Source organism: Pristis pectinata, chromosome 3 (genome assembly GCF_009764475.1).
Source record: "Pristis pectinata isolate sPriPec2 chromosome 3, sPriPec2.1.pri, whole genome shotgun sequence".
Taxonomy (NCBI): Eukaryota; Metazoa; Chordata; class Chondrichthyes; order Rhinopristiformes; family Pristidae; genus Pristis; species Pristis pectinata.
Window position 1 is genome coordinate 107,490,639 of NC_067407.1, and position 20,574 is coordinate 107,511,212.

At 38.0% G+C, this 20,574-nt stretch overlaps 1 protein-coding gene across 7 annotated transcripts in view; it reads left to right on the forward strand.

Moving 5' to 3' along the window:
- Window positions 1-6,486, forward strand: part of flvcr1 (FLVCR heme transporter 1) — a 31,674-nt gene extending 25,188 nt beyond the window's left edge. Inside the window, exons 9-12 of one of the 7 annotated variants that reach the window (XR_007956026.1) lie at window positions 532-566; window positions 2,180-2,279; window positions 3,900-3,955; window positions 4,949-5,028. Coding sequence is in view for 2 of the 7 variants with exons in the window: in XM_052012449.1 (XP_051868409.1) it covers window positions 3,900-3,955; window positions 4,949-5,026 (134 nt within the window). In the remaining 5 variants the exon portion in view is untranslated. Of the gene's footprint in view, window positions 1-500; window positions 567-2,179; window positions 2,280-3,223; window positions 3,338-3,899; window positions 3,956-4,948 lie in introns of all 7 variants that reach the window. The other 6 variants (XR_007956027.1, XR_007956028.1, XR_007956029.1 and 3 more) reach the window with 6 other exon arrangements.
- Window positions 6,487-20,574: the final 14,088 nt, after the last annotated feature.

The following is a 20,574-nucleotide window of genomic DNA, read 5'->3' on the forward strand; positions in this document are numbered from 1 at the left end:
CAGGCATTTTGTATAGCTTTCAGTAACTTCCAGTTCCTCCTCGATTTTATTTCCATTCTTTAAGTCGGTCACTGTCATTAACTTTGTTAACAAGTCTTTTCTCATAATACAGTTCCAAGTCCAGTATGTCTCTTCTGTTTCTTTGTCCATTATGAGTACTATGCATACCTTTAAGAATCTACTAGGTTTTGTCCACTTTTGATTCTCTCATATCCTTGATTCTATGCACATCTTCCTTTTTTTCCAGATTACTTGCGTTCCGAAATTGTCTTTTAGCAACTTTATTTTGAAAATTCTTGCTGCACTTATTGGGCTTAACCCACTGGAAAAAAAGGCTGCAACAACTTTGCCAACTCGAGGCTTATATTCTATATACCTTCATCGTTTGTTGATATAAATTTTCAACTAACTGTAACTGTAAACATTGTGCACACTCTCCACCCAAAGTATTGTATATATTCTTAACCAATTTACCCAGTTTTTTTCCTAATAAATCGCAGAGCTCCTTTTACCAGCTGCTCCTCTCTCCAGCACAGGAAGTATATAGCCAGTTCAACAAACCACAGGTACTAAGTTTTGATTGTATGTTGAGTACTGTAAATACATATAGTAAATTACAGTAGGTTTTCACAACTTTTGTGCAAATCAATTAGCAAAAATGGTATTAGGTGAATTAGTTAATTAAAAAGTCATTTGGAAGTTGTTAGTAGTACATAAACCAAGAATTTGGAAACTGGGGAGATCAACCAATGGATAAAATGTGAATATAGAGGGATGATGTTAGATCTTTTAAATTACATAGCTGAAGAATGAAGTTCGGGGAAAATGTTTATGAAACTTCACTCCAAGTCCTGATGGATAATTACAGAAGAACTTTTGACTAAAATTTGAAAAGACCTACCATCTTGTAGCAGTACAGATCACATGATCCCCAACACGCTCTCTGGTCATATAGATGCAGCTCTGGGTACACACAACTACATCTCACGATCCTTGAGGCTTAGACAAGATATGGAGCAAGGAACTCTGTGTATTTGGTTGAGCTTCCATAATAGTGAGCTATTCTCCAGTGGGAGGTTGCTGCTAATGGTTAGCCCTAGGAGAGGTTGTGCACAAATTCTTGACAACATACACTGACTCCTCAAAACCTCCTGAATGTATTGCAGCTTTTTAACAGATTTCCAGTATCTCTTCTTTATACAGTGTGTGATCACTCTTCTGTCACTTGAAATAAAGGCATATGGCAAAACATGGTGGCTATGCAAGTGACGGTAAGAAAACAAAACACAGTGGTAAGGGAAGAAGTTCACTTAAATGGATTATCATGAATGAAAAGCTCACAAAGGGAGAAACTATATGTAAATTATAAAGCTAGCTGAAACATCTTTCAAGGATCTGACCCCTTCACAGACATTATGATGTTCATAAACTATTAAGCTTTCATTCTTGCAGTTTACATCTTGTGAACTCTTGAGCGTCTGCAGCTTTATGGTGCACACGCAGCTCTTGTTTGGTTTGCTGGCATGTTTTTATTAACAAGTCAATTGTGAAGCTAGTCTCTTTAGGTTTTAGGAAAGAAATATAACCAGTCAACATGAACGAACCAGGATTGTGACTGTCCATGGACAATCGTGTACAGGGTAAGGCGGCGTTACGCTGCTGCAAGTAAAAGAAACCATGGTGTTACCAGAAAAAAAGTTTCTAATAGGGATTGATTGTACTATGGATTGGAATACTGTCCCCTCATCTCTGGGGTCTCTGTTGAAATGAGGCTGTATGTAGGGTATGAATGGGGTAGTTTTAATTACATGATTTGCAACTAATAATCTACTTCCTTAATTCACACAATTCTCCCACCTGGAGCAGCTGGTGGTTTGATACCAATCAAAAACCTAACTTTGAGAGGCCAGAAAATAAAAGTAGCTGTGGAGGAAAATGTCACACCGATGTTTGAAGCTTATGGTTAAGATGTTGTGTTGGGGCAGATTAAAGGGAGTTTTATTCTGCATCTGACCAATATGTGACCATGCAAGGTGGGCATAATGCTGGCTTGGGCTGGCAAAAAATGCACTTCTAGTTCTGGCTTAACAAAAAAAAAATTAAGCATTTGACATGCTCTAAATTATATTCTTTGTGCATCAAAACAAGTTAGTGTCAGTTTATTTTTTTGTTTCTTCAGCAGAAAGTTCATACTCTAGTCTGTCCACCCTCTGATGTGGAAAAGTGACATTTTTTCCCTCCAGCCACTAGACATGGTATGCAGTTGATTGTTGTTAAAGGTAATTAATTTATAGGGTATGGCTTAATAATAAAATGCCATTTTAAAAAAAAGTAAATATGTGCAGATGTTATGTGCACACTCCAAAATCAGTTGAACTTTTCAGTAGTTAGGCCAGTGTGGAAAATCACATGTTACTCAAGCCTCGGGTACTTCTAACAGCTATAAAACGCAATGAATAGCGTTTACTGCATGCATAAGTAATCTGTTAATAAATTTATTTGTTTTAAAATATAAACTGGAAAAGAATGGAGCATCTGCACAACTGATGTACTTAAATCTACACGCACTACCCATGAAAATGCAGTTTTAACATGGTGAATTAGCATCTATTTTACGTTCGACATAGCCTTTATGCACCGCACCAAAAAGAGGAGAAAGAATAGTTGGGAGTGATTATGAGGCAGTAATCTATTTTGGGACTTCTGGAGGACATAAATTACAAAATGAAGCTTGTGGATTTTAATTCTTTTGAACATCAGATTTTGTGTTTTTGGACCATCATGGTTTGCCTTGCTTTGTACTACTTGGGTAGCAGTCAGTCACTGGTAGTTAAACAGTACAGGTGTCCTCAAAGATGGATGTGACAATAGCAAGCATTTTGTGCTGCAGTCACATAAATTGGTAATACCAGGAGGAGTCTCTACAGGATGTTTTCCAAGCCTGGCTTTCTGCACAGCTGCTTGCTCCAAACCCAAGTCATGGACTGTGACTGGGAAATGGGTCTGACCTGATCGATGGAAATTGTTAATTCTTAAAATATTTAAAATTTTTATATTCATTTAATTTGGAACACAGACATTGAAGACTTGTATTTAATAGAAACTAAACCAGTAATAATGCTAGTTAAATTACACACAAAGCTTGTATTTTTGTGGTGGCTATTAGATAATTTTGTTTTGTTAAACTATTGATCCTATATTCATGTCCTCTATTTTTTTTAAGGCCTTGAAATCACTCCCTTCTATTGATAACTTCTAATATGTGCTGGATGATTTTATTTCTAAATTGGTTAGTCTTGCTATTTTCAGCCAGTGTTCTGTCTGGAAGCAGTGTGAGGTAAGGACTCTGCAAAAAATTGTAAAGTCAATACTTTGTTTTGTGTATGGTGCTGCTATGCAATCAAATTAAAATATAACTTGTTGGTGACTTTCTTAAAAGGTTGACAGAAGTCAATTACAATTTATTTGTTCCTTACTGGTTTCTTGATAAATTGATGCCTTTGTATAATATTTCCAGAAAGATATTAAGGTGTGTGTAACTGATAAATGTGTTTTGTTATTATTTAGGACAACTTTTGCTTAAATAATGCGAATGAAATCTCTTCCAGTAATTCTTATTTTACTTATAATTAGAAATGTATTTGTAATATCCTTATACTTTGGAAACTGTCTGAGTCTCCACTTTAATATGTGCATTTTTGAAAGCTTCGTATTTTTGGCTTTTAAAAGGTGCTGAACAAAGTTTGCTGTATCAGAATTTTACTGAGATTGTTTAGTTGACTGCATAGGTAGACTAACAACTCTTAAAATGTTATATATTCACCTTCATAGGTTCCTTTTCTGATAAAATGTGCACATAAGAGAAATAGATTGTTTCAAAATTTCTATTTTCTTTACAGTTTTCATAAAAACAGACTTAAGAAGACAACAAGCAAACTTAGCTGCAAATGCTCAGGTACGTTGATTAAATCTTCTTTATTGGATGTGTAGAGGATTTACAATCAGTTCTTTGAAATTTCATTTATCCTTTGCCTGAACATCCTGCCCGAGTATATGAATTACCATCAAAATGTGGGAAGGGGGTGGGTGGGTACATGTTGGGTTAGTCGAGCCTGGCAATGCCTTCCCTTTCAAATTTGTCTTCATTTGCTGAGATTTGGATCATGCCCAGGGACTTTCGGTATTTGTGGAAAATGCTTTAAAGAGGTGATAGTATTGTCAAATTCCAAGTTTTCTCTCATTAAGTGAACAATTAAGACTATTTAGGCTTATCTTCTTTCTCTACCTCTCGAGGTTCAGTATCTTTTACCTAGTATCATTGAGCCAGTATCAGTTTTTGTTTGACAATATCCTCTGATAATCTGCTGTCAGAGCTTGGAAATCCCAGTGGTTTGGCATCTGGTTCGCCAGGTGATGTTTGCACTTACCACTCACCAGGGCCCCAGTTCCCCTTCTCCCAGATCATTCAGCAGGGCCTGGGTTCATTTAAATGTAGCTGTGAATTAATTGTTTGTAAGTACTAATGACATAACATCCAATAGTCTGGAAAATCTGCCATGGTTTGATTGAATCCAGAATCAGGTTTATTATCACTGACATATGTTGTGAAATTTGTTGTTTTGTGGCAGCAGTACAGTGCCAGACATAAAAATTACTTTGAAGTTTCAAAACTAAATAAATAGTGCAAGAGAGGAATAAAGAGGTAGTGTTCATGGGCTACTCAGAAATCTGATGGAGGGGAAGAAGCTGTTCCTAAAACATTGAGTGTGGGTCTTCAGGCTCCTGTATCACCTCCCCAATGGTCGTAACATCTACCAGATGGTAGATAAGAACTTGGTAAAACGAAGTGTCCTTTCTTTTCTAAGTGTTCCTGTGAATAATGTTGCCATAATTGTAATGAAAACAGTTAGAGGAACAATTATGAAATATATTTATTTTCTCCCCTCAGTTGGCTGATCGAGATTCACTAGAAAGAGTTTCCACTTCACAAAATGAACTTCATGCACCAGAAGAAACTACAATCTAATTAATATGGGAGAACAGATGGCAGTGGTACAGCGCACAATTAGTAAATGGCACTGAAATAAATGAAGAGCTGCTAATGGTGCAATGGTTAGAAAAATGTGATAATTTATTAACAGTGACCAATATTTATTAGTAGTTCAAATAATGGACTCATTTTAACTAGTTTCAAGAGCATTAGATTGTTTTATTCCAGTAAGATGGATATTTTTGCAAAAAAAAAATTGGAAGTTGGATTGGTTTGGACAAATCATTTCTACAGAAGATTTAAACTGGACCAGATTTCCATTTTTATATGTAAAAATGTATGAGAGCCAAGTAACTTGAACATCTTTGTCAGTCTTACATACGGACTTTTTGTTTAAGTGTTATTTTTAAATGTTACTTTACCATTGTCTGGTAATTTTCCAAATGTAAGCACACTGAATTTTTGACATTCTCATTACTTTTTTAAAAAAAAATGGCTTTGTGATTTTGTTATTGCTCTTGGGCATGTTGGATGAGTTCTGAGAACGGGTCAGTGTTCTGAAAAGTGAGGGAGAATTCAGTCTCCCAAAAATGTAAAACTCTAGCCTTCTTAATGTTCAAAGAGAAATTTAGTTTTTTAAGTTAAATTGTGTATAAATAGCTCTTGCACAATTTGTAACATCCATAAAATCAATTTCCATGGAAATGCACTTGATACTTGTTAAGTAGTCAAAACTGTAATGTGCTTAGCAGTAGCTCACACAGATTTGATATGTTTGTAATATATAGTTATATATATCAGCAGCGAGTTGCAATTTTCCGTTTTGATCCATAGTTATGCTATGGATATCAAATAGTATATACGTGAAAATATTAGTGGACAGAAGTTATTCATACACCACAGTTTGCACTTAAATCTATTCAATTCACGGGAATGAATACAGTAGGTTTAAGTTTCACAGATGATATTCTATCTTGAACTTCATAAGAAGCTAGAGAGTAAAATTGTAAAGTTTGTTGTCCAGTGCAGTCTATGTACTGTAAGCCCCCAGATGTTTGGGGGAACAAATATCTGTTCATCGCAATAGTTGTGCCTTTAATATTGATATGAAAAGATGCAACAGATTTTAACTATTTAGGTGCATTAAATTCGAAGAACTGTATTAAGATCTAAATGATCAACCTCGTGCAAGGTCATTAGTCCGCCGGATGGTACTGTATATATTGGCAATGTAGAACCAAAGTTATTAATTATGCACCTATACTCTCATACATTGTTAATCTTAGAGCATCTGTACAGTTGGAGTCAATTCTGGTTATTCACTTGCAAATATTCATGGTTCTGTCACTTTACCAGATGATAACCATCAAATTATGAACCTGTCACTGTGGAGTGCACATAGTTGTGGTTACTTTGGTTCATGTTTCACATATCTGTATATAATTGTATCATTTTCTTCATGTGATTTTAATACACAATGAAATTTTTATTTTGCATACAGTGGTTTGTGTTTTTTTTTCTCTCTCTCTCCCTCCTCCTCCTCCTCCTCCCAGATAGCTTTGCTGGAATCAGGAAATTTTGTAGAGAATTGCCAGAGTGTTTTTATAGTGCTTTGGTATATTTTGATGTTTGAAAAAGAAAATGGGTGGATGTGGCTGAACTCGAAACTTCAAAACAAAAATAACTGGTTGTGCTGATGGAATTTGCATGAACAGCAATTTGAGGCATTACAAACAACAATATTTTAAAGCTGCTGTTTAATATGAAACATGGTATGTGATGCCATTAGTTTAAAGTCTTCAATTTGAAATGGGGAAAGGCTGAACCTTTTACATAACTTAGTTGCAGGGAGGGACTAGCTTGTGCATATTAGTGCATTATCCTTTCACCTTTGGGAATTGGGTTTCAATCATGCCCACACTGATGGAATGAAAATCTCATTTTGTCTGGAGATTGTAAAGATCCCATGTGAACTAACTATGCTGTCTCAGCACAGGATTTTTATCAGGCCCTCAAGTCAAAGTTGCATAAATTAGAAAATCAGGTTAGTCAGTAAAAGAAGCAGCAAACAAAAACAAGTTGTGTACGCTCAGTAATTTGGGTTGTGGTCATTGCCAGGTAACTTTATTCTGTTAGTTTCAGACCCAAGATGTGAATTAAAAATCTTGCTGGAAATGGAATTAACATTACAGGTGAAAAAGTTAGAAATGTTTGATCTTAATGTGCTTGAATCAGCATGAAGCTTATTTCTCACCACACCACCAGTAGAGGCTAATGCAGAATTTGGTTGTAGAGTTTAGGACTGTTCACAGGTCTACTCAGCCGGATGTCATCATCAGCCAGTGCTCCCAAAAGCTCTGTTTTGTCACTGGATTAATCTGAATTTTTGTAATCCATGACTCACTAGTACTGTAAATATTTTTAAATCGGCAGGTCAGGAAGCAACTGAAGTGTGGGGAGTGTGTCCCTGATACCGGTGGTTAGCGGTAAGACCATGTTGTAGTACTGATGACATTTACTTTGTATTATTGAGCATCAGAAATATTGATTAAACCTATGGCAGGTAATTGAAATATATTGATAATGTACCTGTCCTTTGAAGGTTTCCTGGGTTGTCTAGTAAGTGCATGGGAAGTATTAAAGCACCTTTGCCATATCTGTACAGAGGTAGTTGATAATCTTAAGAGTTGGTGCCATTTCTCTAGGTTCCAACTGGTCATATATTTAAAAAAACTAAATTTTGCCATACTTTGAAAAATATTACAAGGTTTCTTGCTTTGGGCTACAGTTTCTAATAGAGTATATTGATAAGCTTTTTTTATTTGGTTATGATACTGGATAGCCCTAATGTGTTCTGAATTATTTTTTCCTTTTCATCTGATCACTTTTTCTATTTACTAACCCCAACTGTCTCCCACTTCTTGCCCAGTTAGACATTGGTAATACAAACCTAGACACTTTGGTGGATTATCTTACTACAGCTGTGCTTGCTTCCTGTGTTCTCAGCAGGTGTATGTTTTTAGCAAGCAGGATAGTAATTTTGTTGTTCCATACCTATGTCTTTTTAAACCAAGGGTACCCTGGCTATACGCTATTCTGACCACGGCCATTGACAAACATCAGTAGTGTGTTTATTGTCACTTGCTGAACAATTTTTTATATAAATATTCCTAATAAATGTGGTAAGTAGGGCAGATCATCCAACATTATATTCCAAAATCTCACTGGCATCTGTGATACTTGTGAAGGAGGGAAGAGAGCTTAATTATCTCAATTAGCTTTTCAATTACAGCAACCCTAACTAACTGAGCAAATTCTGGAGCCTAACATTTGTCCTGAATGGCTTGAACCAATGCAGCGTTTATATAACAAGCAACAAACAAGCTGCTGGAGGAACTCAGTGAGTCAGGCAACATCTGTTGAGGGGGAGAAAGGAAATGTCACTGTTTTGGGTCAAAACTCTACATCAGGATTAAGAGGGGTGAAGGTCAATATAAAGAGGAGAGGGGGAGTGATGAAATGGGCCAGAGGTGTTTGATGGACTGGTGGGCAGGGGGTGAAGAATGATGGGCAGATTGAGCCAGGTAGGGGATAAGGAGGGGTGGAGTAAGGATACAGGCAGGTGGATGATGGATGGAGGCAGGCATAAAAAAGGCAGATGAAGCCAGAAGGGTGAATGAAGGTGGAGACAGCAGTCCAAACATTTATATAATCTTGCTAAGTATTCTTGTCTGCTGAGCATTGTTGGCTGCACTTTAGATGTTTCCTAATCTTGCAGTATCACCACTATAGATGGTATGTAAGTGCAATTATACAATTGAGCTGCTAGCACAATTTTAACAGCATTCTACCATGCCAGGGCTAGTATTTGAAACCAATGTATATGTTTATAATTTGAACACCCAGATTTGAAGAATTAATTTCTTTGGAGACCTTTTCAGAGTTTATAGCATGATTTTGCAATTGTGGTGGAATGTCTTTAAGATTACAACTTAAACCATTAGAAATCACTTCTTGAATATTTAGCACAAAGTTTGGAAAAAGTATCTAATTTTATTGAGAAATGAAATTAAGATGAGGTGCTCTTAATTAACTGACTAGTTCAATAATCATTTAATTGTTGGCTTTCCATCTGTGAGGATGACTTTGACCCAACCCACCAGTCAAGAAACTACATTAGATCATTCACATGATTTAATTTGTGTCTAATTATTTTTAACTATTGAGGTTAGTGGCCAATCCAGTCATAGAATCATAAAAGTTTATGATGTATAAGGATGCCATTTGCTCCATGTCTGTGTCAGCCAAAACTAGAGCTATTTAGGTTCCTTGTGCTTCCCGGTAATGATTAGTAGCCTTGTAGGTCACAGCTCTCCCAGGTTTCTGTCTCCTCAACCCTTTCAGGCAGAGTTATAGACCCCTCACTGTTTCAAACAAAAGCTTTTTTCTCAAATCTCTCATCCTACTATCAGTTGATTATCCTGAACCCTACTTAATCAGCCTCTGCCTGAAATCCTATTTTTATTCCGACCTGACACTTTTTGTCTTGGGATCCCATGTGCATTTAGTTTGCTAATAAATCTGTTATATAATTTGGAACTTTGTTAAATACCTCACTGTAGGCTACATCAAATGCCGCATCGTCGCCAGCCCTCCTCGTCATCTCAAAGATCTAATTAGCCACTATCTTCCCTTACCATTTAGAGGGGCACATTAATTGATTTGTTGATTTATGCCCTGCCCCAGAATTACTTCCAACACTTAGGCCACCTTATTGGTTCCTAATAGAACCTCCTCTGTTCCTGCCAGAAGGTTTTCATTGAAATTATTTCTGTCTTTGGAGAGCAAGTTTGCATTTAATACCATTGTTTGATCCATTTTCAGGAGTAGCATTTTACCTTATGAAAGCTGCATAATCTGTCACTAATCACTGAGCTGTGCTAGTGTATCTGTGGTCAAGATAGCACACAAATTGTATTTCGATTGAGAAAAACATTGAGATATTTGACAAAATCTAAATTATGAAACTACTATTTACTTGAAGTGGAAATTGCAGGACTCTGCAAATAAAAATGCCTAGTCAATAGCTCATTTCAGCATTTCTAGATGTCTACAGTTAAATATTATTGCTTCAGCCTACTGAAATTCTTCAATTTGATAACTTTTAGAAAAGTCAGCAAAGGAATTTAATCACTGTTGTCCTAATCATGCTTGTAATTTGAATCATCATTTGAGTGTTTTTATATGTTCACTCTCATTAAGAAAAAGTGAGGCATTTTTCAGTAGTTATCATGCTTATTATGTTTATTGTGGTTGTTTCAAGATAATTCCAGAACTTGTAATGGGGAATTTTATTCATAATTATTACAGCAGTGTGCTGGAGCAGCAAGGTAGACTGACGCAGTAGGAGCAACTTTTGAAAAGTATTGCGTGAGAGGATCTAAAGGTATAATATTTATTGAATGGCAGGGCAATGTTTGTTAATTATGTTCTGTCTGATGGAATGTTTCAATTTATATTCTGAGCTAAGAGCACTGGTCTGACTAAAATGCTTCAGTGTCTAAGCACTGATGTGATTAGTTTGCACAGGTAGACTAGAATTTGCTGCTGAATGTAGCAAGTTATCAGATTTGAGAGTAGTTTTCACAAAGACAAATACATTTTAATCCAATTATGCCATTCCTGTTCTGTTTTTAATTACTAGGAATATTATATATTTTTGTTTTATATTTTCAATTGTCCTTTCGTAGTTTTCAGTTAATAGAATCTTATTGAACAGGATTGGCCATTTGGTCCCCTTTGCCTGTGTCAACTCATGAGTTACTCAGTTATTCCCACTCCCTGACATCTTTCCCACAACTCTGCAACCTTTTTCTTTTACAAGGATACAACCACCACTTTTTGCAAGCTACCAATGAATATGGATCTATTCCCCTTTCAGATATGATATTACGGATCATAACATTTTCTTTCTGGTTGATATGTTACTTATCATGTGTCTGTGTCCCCCTGGTTATTCACCCACAGACCAGTGGAACCTGCATCAAATACTTTACAATTTTAATCATTAGCAGTTTTTCCCTTTACCTCATCTTAAGGAAGAAATTTTAGGGTGCTCTTACCTGGAGAAATTGTTTAGGTTAAAATTTTACTAGCCACTAGTTATTGTCTACAATTCTCAGGTCTCTTGTTTGAATTGTGCAGTTTTGGCCCAGTTTTGTATGTGGTATGCTGTCTGCAAAAACTTCAGTTTTATCATTGGAGTGATAAGCAAGTGTTAGTGATGAGGAAAAAATGCAGCAGGGAAGAATTGATGGTGGTTACTTTTTTTTAAATTGTACAATTATCGCAAGCTGTTGGTTTTTCAGGATGAACTGCTAATGAGGAGAAATAGAACTTTAATTCGTGTCTTCAGTTTCCCCATGCCTATACATAAATACATCCAGATTTCCTGATCTCAGCTGTGCTATTGGAGAACCATTTGGAACTTGGTACTACTCACTTTTCTCCTGGTCCCTCCATCCCAAGCAAGTGTAAACATGGCATTGTTTCCCTAATTTTTTTTTTAGTTTTCTTTCAGTACTCCAGTTGGACCAAAGTCCTACATTCAAAGAAATGGTATGTTTCGATTTCTTTGTTTTGTAGAAAGGTAAAATGTACTGAAAGGATGGTTTGCATCCTATTCATGACTCAGATTTCAGACAGTTCTTTAAAAACGATGTAAACCTTGATTAAAGGGTGTCACTTTATAGAACTATAGAAGAATGCTTGAATAGTTTAACATTGAGCTATTTGATATTTTTTAAATTATTTTTTCCCCTTAAATGGCTTGTCATTTGTGTGTATGTATACTCCAACTTGAGTTCTGATACCCTTTTAATGAGTCTCTGCATTTAAAGATTTTGAACTTAAATAATTGTAAATATTGTAATGTAATTATTGTATTATGTATGTATATGTGTTTATTATATATGATGGTTGTTATACACAATATCTTCAAGTGAGTTGGTGATTTTCTTCTATATCTATAAGGTAGAGGTGATCCACTTAAAAAGCCCAGATTGGTACCATAACACATTTTGTGGCTACACACTCCAAAAACGACAATATCTTATTACTCAGTATATAATGGGTATGTTTAAAATAAATGGGCAGTTTTAAAATTAAGTAATGGAGAACGTTATTTAGATAAACTGATATACCAAACACCATTTGGCTATGAAAAAGTTCCCCTTAAAAGAGCATTTTCCACTAATTGAGGGTCTTGGTTGACCATAGCACTATTCAAAGTTAATAGTGTAGGATTGTTGAATCATCATTGTCCATTAAAATTATTTCTTAATGGATTCATAATTCAGATTAATTCAGTGATTAAAGTATTAAAAGTTGCTAATACACTAACTTTTCATGTATTCAACTTATCGTTACCTGTCCTTGAATAGGTATTCCCAGTGGCATTCTTCTATAGTGTTGTCCCTATTAGAGGAAATACTGATCATTTTTTTCATGCAAACACTAAATTTTATGTTTAAAGATTCATTTATCTGAATATTGAGAATTGTTTTACACAAATGTTCAACTAACAAGTTGACATGTTTGATGTACCTGACGTAGTTTTAAAAGAATTATTCTGATAAGAATTAAGAACTATCTTAAAAGTTCTAAGACTTTTTAAATCTGTATGATAAAATTCTATTTTTTTTAGATTTGTAGAACTATAAGTATCAGTATAGTTTACAAAGCAAAACAGACATTTATTCATTTGTTATATGTTGAACCTGTGTCTTTCAGTTAGAACTGTTGTATCCTCAACGATGTATGTTGTCTAGGGCAGGGTAATTAAAATGATTCAAATATCTTTGTTTCCATCTCTAAGCTGTTCAACATTGTGTTTGTATGTGTATCTGATATAATCTTAATACATTTGCTTGTGCCTATCTATCAATGTTTGTGTTCATCTGGATAGATTAAAATGGATTGTGCATGTATTCAAGATGTATACAATTTAAAGATCAAAGTAATTAGTGCTGTTTTGTGGTAAAAACCAAATGGTGGCTTTGGCAGAAAAATCCTACTAAACACTGCAGAAGTTTGAAGGTTTTCCAGTGGTTACCCATTGTACATTTGGAACTTTGTAACCCTTTCAGAAGGGCTTTCGTTTATTGAATGTGTCATTGAAGTGAATAGTGACTTTTTTTGTTAAAGAAAATGTATATATTTACTTGCCAACATTCGAGCAAATTTTCCCTCCATTTGGCTATCCTTGCATTGGTGCCTGATGTCACGAGAGTAATTTACCTGTGTTGGACACATTTAATTCAGCGATGTGCCCATTTGCTCAGGTTTTGTAACTTCTATTACTTTTCATGTTAAAGTATACTTATTTTTTTATTGACCCCACATTTTTGGTTAGTTTAGCTAATCTTGCAGTGAGAGACATCTAAATTAAGGAAAATTGATACACAACAGTCTCCTTAACAAGTAGTCATTTCCTCCCAGTTCATTTGAATTGGGAAGAAATAACCACCCAAAATAAACATGTTAGGCATCTTACCTGAATTTAAGATGCGTTCATTGTTGATTTGTCTAAATGATGAACCCACCCTTTTCAAAGACAGTTGCCTATTTTAAAAAGTAACTTAATTTGTCGTGCTCTGTAATTATTTCTTTGCTCTTCTTGGCTGAACGTAAGAAGGGGAGCAATGAGTGAGGTCATTTTTGTTTTAAAAAAATTGTAGGAAATTTCTGTCAAAGTTACTAGAGCTTGAAGATTGGAGTTTCAACACAAGTTTTTAAGTTATTTCCATTTTATTGCCTTCCATGGAGTTTTGATGGCTTTTGTGAAGTGTAAATCACCCTATTGTATGGTTTAAGGAGGGTTGTAATCCTAAATCTTGATTGCAACTCAAGTGTTAATAGATTTCAAAAGACACATAATCTGCAAGGTGAAAGCTTCTTTCGGGCTTATTGGTGTTCCATCTTTTAGAAACCAAAATCGTTTATAGAGAATTGTTTGCATCTTAAATGCCAGCAAATCTCTAAATCATTAGAATGTCATGGGTACCAGAGCACTGAGTGTGCCGAGAATATGCTATAAAATGGTTTCCAGGATCCTGAAAGTTTTCTGAAAAGGAGTGGTTTGGGGGTTGGATGTAGCAATCCATCCATCTTTCTTTATCCATTATTTGTATATCAAAGTACTGTTTGTTTCTGAAACTTTGGGTGGAGTTTCTTTAACACCAACATTACATTTAAATCATTTATCTGGTTTAGCACTGTGAACGAACTGTGTATAACAACTGAATATCTAGTTTTTTTTTGCTTCTTAGAAGTTATGTCTAATTATGTCTTGTTGTACACATATTATATCATCTCTTGTTTTTCGCAAAACATTTTAAAATAAAATGTCAAAATGGTAAATAGGCTCCAGTGTATTTTGTTGGAATACCATTTTAGTTCGGGGGTTTTAAATGGTTTGGAGGTGGACTTGCAGCAAAGGATTGATTTTTGCTTTAACTTTATCTTTCTGGTGTAACAGATTTCATAGTTTCTTGAAAGACTCAGTATTTGTTTTGGGATTGTTGACTAGTCAAATATTTTGTTATTTTCAAATGGAGAGATCAAATTTTGTCTATGTTTTAATCATATGCTGTTTACAAAAAATGGAGTACTTTATGCTTTAACACATTTAAATTTAGTTTCATTTTGTTGCAAGCCCATATCTATCTATCCCTGTGGATATGCACAGCATCTTACATATTACAGAATGGACAGAGGTTGTTCAGCTCATCACATTGGATAGGTTTTCAACTATAGCAGTATAATATCTTCCAGATTGACCGAGGCTGAGTGTGATGGCTCAGTAGGCAGTAAAATCAAAATCACTTATTGTATTATAAATCAAATGGTCTTGTGGAAGCCATGGGACATTAAACCTTTGCACCTTGCCAGAAAATGAATAGAGTTTACAGGGTGTGTCCATTAGAATAAGAGAATTTGGATTTCATTCCAGAAACATTCTGTACTTTAAAAACCATGCTAGAAAAAAAATGCATGAAATAATACCTCGTTAAAAATTTTGGTTGTAGTTTATCAATTTGAATCAGCCTTGTGACAAAGATTAATGGGTAAGTGAATAGAAGGTAATGCCATAAGATTGCACTTCTAACAAGCATTTGTAAAGCCAAATTCCAGGCACTAATATGATCTATCTTTAGTTGTTCCCTCTGGATAATATAAACAACTGGAAGGTGTCACCTTGGCTCAAATGACAGATCATATGGCCCAGATAGTTACATCCATCTCCCTACCCCCAATACCAGACTTGTGTATAATTTAGGGCAGCATTCCTGTGCACTACTTATTGCTAATTCCTTATAATTGCCAATTAAGCTGAGACAGTTTGTTTTTCAACACCATTTTTTGTTTGCAGCTAAAGGCTGTCTCCCTGAGAAAGACTTTTAAAATAGGAATAAAACAGCATCCACTGAGGTTAATTTTGGCAATATCTTTCAAATCCTACTTAGCTAGAACACAGGAATAGGCCCTTCGGCCTACAATGTTGTGCCGAACCAATTACATTAGTAATAAAATGCTCAACTAAGCTAATCCTTTCTGCCTGCACAGTGTCCACATCCTACCATTTCCCTCACATTTTGTGCCTATCTAAGAGCTTCTTGAACGTCCCTATCGTATTTGCCTCCACCACCACCCCAGACAGCGTATTCCAGGCACCCACCACTCTGTTTTTAAAAACAACTTGCCCCACACATCTCCTTTGAACTTACTCCCAATCACCTTAAATGCATGCCCTCTGGTATTAGACATTTCAACCCTGGGGAAAAGATACTGGCTGTCTATCTATGCCTCTCATAATCTTATAAACCTCTATCGGATCTCCCCTCAGCATCCGGTGCTCCAGAGAAAACAACCCAAGTTTGTCCAACCTATCCCCATAGCACATGCCTTCTAATCCAGACAGCATCTTGGTAAATCTCTGCACCCTCTCCAAACCTCAACATCCTTCCTATAATGTGGTGACCAAACTGAATGCAATACTCCAGATGTGACGTAACCTAAAGTTTTATAAAGCTACAGCATAACTTCCTGACTCTTGAAGGCAAGCATGCCATATGCCTTCTTTACCACCTTATCAACCTGTGTAGCCACTTTCAGGCAGCTATGAACTTGGACCTCAAGACTCCTCTGCTCATCAACACTTAAGGGTTTTGCCATTAAAAGTGTACTGTCTCTTTACATTTGATATCCGAAGGTGTAACACTTCACATTTGGCCAGGTTGAACTCCATCTGCCATTTCTCTGCCCATATCTGCAATTTGATCTATATCCTCCTGTACCCTTTGCCAGTCTTCTACACTATCCACAACACCACTAATCTTCATATCATCTGCAAACTTACTAACCCACCAATTTGATCCAGGTCATTTATATGCATCACAAAAAGCAGAGGTCCCAGTACATATCCCTGAGGAACACTAGTCACAGACCTCCAGCTAGAGTAAGTCCCATTAACTATTACCCCCTGTCTTCAGCCAATTCACCTTGGATCCCATGCATCTTAATCTTCTGGATGAGCCTCCCATGAGGGACCTTGTCAAATGCCTTACTAAAATCCATGTAATCAACATCCACAGCTCTACCTTCATCAATCACCCTCAAGTTAGTAAGGCACAACTTGCCCTGCACAAAGCCATGCTGACTGTCCCTAATTAGGCTATGGTTTTCCAAATGCTTACATATCCCATCCCTAAGTATCCTCTCCAGTAACTTCCCTAGCACTGATGTGAGACTCACCAATTTATAGTTACCAGGATTATCTCTCCCCTCTTCAATAGTGGAACAATATTAGCTACTCGTCAGTCCTCCGGGACCTTGCCTGTAGCTGGAGAGGACACTAAGTTATTGGTCAAGGCCCCAGCAATCTCATCTCTTGCCTCTCTCAATAATCTGGAGTATATCCCATCAGGCTCTGGGGACTTATCCACCTTAATGCTCTTTAAGAGACCTGATACTACCACCACCTCATTTATTTCAAAATGCCCTAGCATATTAGCATGCTCCACACTGATCTCCCTATCCTCCACATCCTTCTCCTTGGTAAACAGTGATGCAAAGTACTCATTAAGGACCTCACCCACCACCTCTGCTTCCAAGCACATGTTCCCTCCTTTATCCTTGAGTGGTCCTACCTTCTCCCTAGTTATCTTCTTGCTTTTGACTTATGTATAGAATGCCTTGGGACTCTTTAATCCTACTTGCTAGGGACTTTTCATGGCCCCTCCTGGCTTTACTAATTCCCTTCTTGAGTTCCTTTCTGGCTTCTTGGTACTCCTCAGGTGCTCTGTTTGATCCTAGCTTCTTAAGCTTTACATACTTTTCCATTTTCTTCTTGACTAAATTCACCACCTCTCTCGACATCCAAAGTTCTCTTACCCTGTCATTCTTGTCCTTCCTTCTTACCAGAACATACCCGTCCTGTAATTTGTGCAGTTGGTCTTTAAATACCCTCCACATGTCAGATGTGGACTTGCCCAAAAACAGCTGTTCCCAAGTAATTCTCCCTAGTTCCTGCCTAATGCTCCCATAATTTGCCCTGCTCCAATTTAATACTCTCCCGCAAGGTTCATACTTATCATCTATAGTTATCTTAAAACTTGGAGTTGTGATCACTGTTTCCTAACTATTCTCCCATTGAAAGATCAGTCATCTGGCCAGGCTCGTTACACAACACCAGGTCCATCTCATTGGACTATAAGATAATATATTTATTTATTAGTCACATGCACATCAAAACACACAGTGAAACGCATCTTTTGTGTAGAGTGTTTTGGGCGTAGCCCGCAAGTGTCGCCACACTTCTGGCGTCAACATAGCAAGCCCACAACTCCTAACCTGTACATCTTTTGGAATGTGGGAGGAAACCGGAGCACCCAGAAGAAACCCACGTAGACACGGGGAGAACGTACAAACTCCTTACAGACAGCGACGGAATTGAACCCGGGTTGCTGGCACTGAAATAGCATTACACTAACTGCAATACTATTGACATATTGACTTAAGAAACTCTCCTGGATGCACCTAACAAATTCTGCCCTGTCTAAACCTCATATACTAAGGAGGTCCCAGTTTATATTAGGGATGTTGCAGTCCCTCACGACAACAACCCTATTAATTTTACATCTTTCCCTAATCTGCCTGCATATCTGTATAATCCTGTCAGAGTCATTGCACCCATTCTTGTTCCTATCCCTCTCTCAACCAAGTCTCTCTTATGGCCACAACATCATAGTTCATCATCCTTACCCATAACACTCCTAGCATTCAAATACACACTCTTCAAGCTGTCCGTCCCATCGTGTCTATTACTTTGCTCCTGCCTGTTTTTTTTTTACTGGCCCTGATATCTACCTTCCTCTCAATCCCTCCACTTTCTGACCCAGTGCTCTGGTTCCCATCCACCTGCCAAACTAGGTTGAACCCTCCCGAATAGCACTAGCGAACCTCCCGGCCAGGATATTGGTTCCCCTCCAGCTGAGGAGCAACCCGTCCTTCTTGTACAGGTCACCCCAGCCCCAAAAGAGGTTCCAATGATCAAAGAACTTGAAGCCCTGTCCCCTGTACCTCAGCCACTCATTCATCTGTTCTATAGTCTTATTCCTGCCCTGACCAGTACGTGGCACCAGGAGTAATCCAGAGATTACTACCTTGGAGGTCCTGCTCTCCAGCCTCTTTCCTAATTCCCTATACTCACTGTGCAGGACCTCTTCCCCTTTTCTACCTATTGCATTAGTGCCAACGTGCACCATGACCTCTGGCTGCTCACCCCCCCACCCCCCGAGAATATTCTGCCGTTGCTCTGAGACATCCTTGACCCTAGCAATACGCCATCCTGGTGTCTCTTTCATGGCCATAGAATCTCCTGTCTGCCCCCCTAACTACTGAGTCTCCTATTGCTCTGCCTGACTTTACCCTTCCCCTGCAGAGCCGGCCACAGTACCACTGACCTGGCTGCTGCTGCTGTGCCCTGATAGGTCATTCCCCCAGCAGTATCCAAAGGGGTATACTTGTTGCTGAGGGGTATGGCCACAGGGGAGCCCGGCACTGACTGCTTTTTCCCCTTACTTCTCCTGGTGGTCACCCATCTACCTGAAGCCTGTACCCTGGGTGTGACCACCTCGGTAAAAGTCTCATCTATGAGGTTTTCAGCTTCCCAAATAGTCCTGAGTACATCCAACTCCAGCTCCATTTCCTTGACCTGGTCAGTCAGGAGCTGCAGCTGGGTGCACTTCCTGCAGATGTAGTCATCAGGGAGAATGTGAGGTTCCCTGACATCTCACATCATACAGGTGGAGCATTCCACCGCCCTGACTCCCATCCTGCCTACACTGAATCAAGGACTAAGGATTTACAGACAACAAAATAAAGACCTTACCTGTTCTTACCTGTGCCTTTTTACTAAAACCTTTCTTTTTAAAGAGCTGCTTGCACTCCCCTCACCTAGGTCACTTACTCAGCCTTTTCTCACCAAAGCCTCAGTCCCCCACTCTAACACTGGTCCACTCACACAATGACTGCTCCAAATTGGCCGTTCTGTTTAACCCTAGCTTCTTTTTATTGGCTGTTGCCGATTAGCTAATTAGCCAATTATTACTAGCAATATGCATGTGTGCCCCTTTAAGGGTCCTGCTCACTGAAAAAGAACACAAAGCACATCGACTCTCCTCTTTTGAAAACTGCCGCCTCTCATTCCAAGTCCCGGTTCCCACTCACTGAAAATGAACACCGAGCACAGAGATCACCTCTTTAGAAAAATCCCGCCTCTCATTCCAAGTCCCGGTTCCTGCTCACTGAAAATGAACGCCAAGCACAGCGACTCACCTCTTTAAAAAACTCCTGCCTCTCATTGCAAGTCCTGGCTCCCGCTCACTGATACTGACCCTGTGGATTATGCACTGGCCTCTCTACAAAGCTCTCCAGAATACATATACTTGTGAATAACAAGAAACTGCTGGAGGAACTCAGCAAGTCAAGCAGCATCTTTGGAGGCAAAGGGATCTCTGGTGGAGACCTTGCATCAGGCTTAAGGGTGTAGAGGGAAAATAGCCAGTATAAAGAGGTTGGACGGAGGGCTGAGGCTGGGGCTGAGGGATGATAGGTGGAACCAGGTGAGGTGGGGGATAATGGGCAGATGGAGTCAGGTGGGACTTTAAGAGAGGCTGGAAGGTAATAAATGGAACCAGGTAAGGGAGGGATGATGGGCAGATGGGACCAGGTGGGAGAGAGTAAATCTAGGTATGTGAGGTTGGGTGGAAAAAGCAAAGAAAAGGAGTGAGAATCTAGGTGGACCAGAAAGGAACGTGGGGTGTGGGTTTACCTGAAATTGGAAAGTTTGTGGTATTGGGTTGTAGGATACCTAAGTGGAATATGAGGGCTTGTTCTTCTAATTTGTGTTTGGTCTCGCCCTAGTAGTTGAGAAGGCTGAGGACAGACATGTCGGTGTGGGAATGGGAAGGAGAGTTGAAAAAGCATGCAACTGGAAGTTCAAGATGGCCAACGTGGACAGA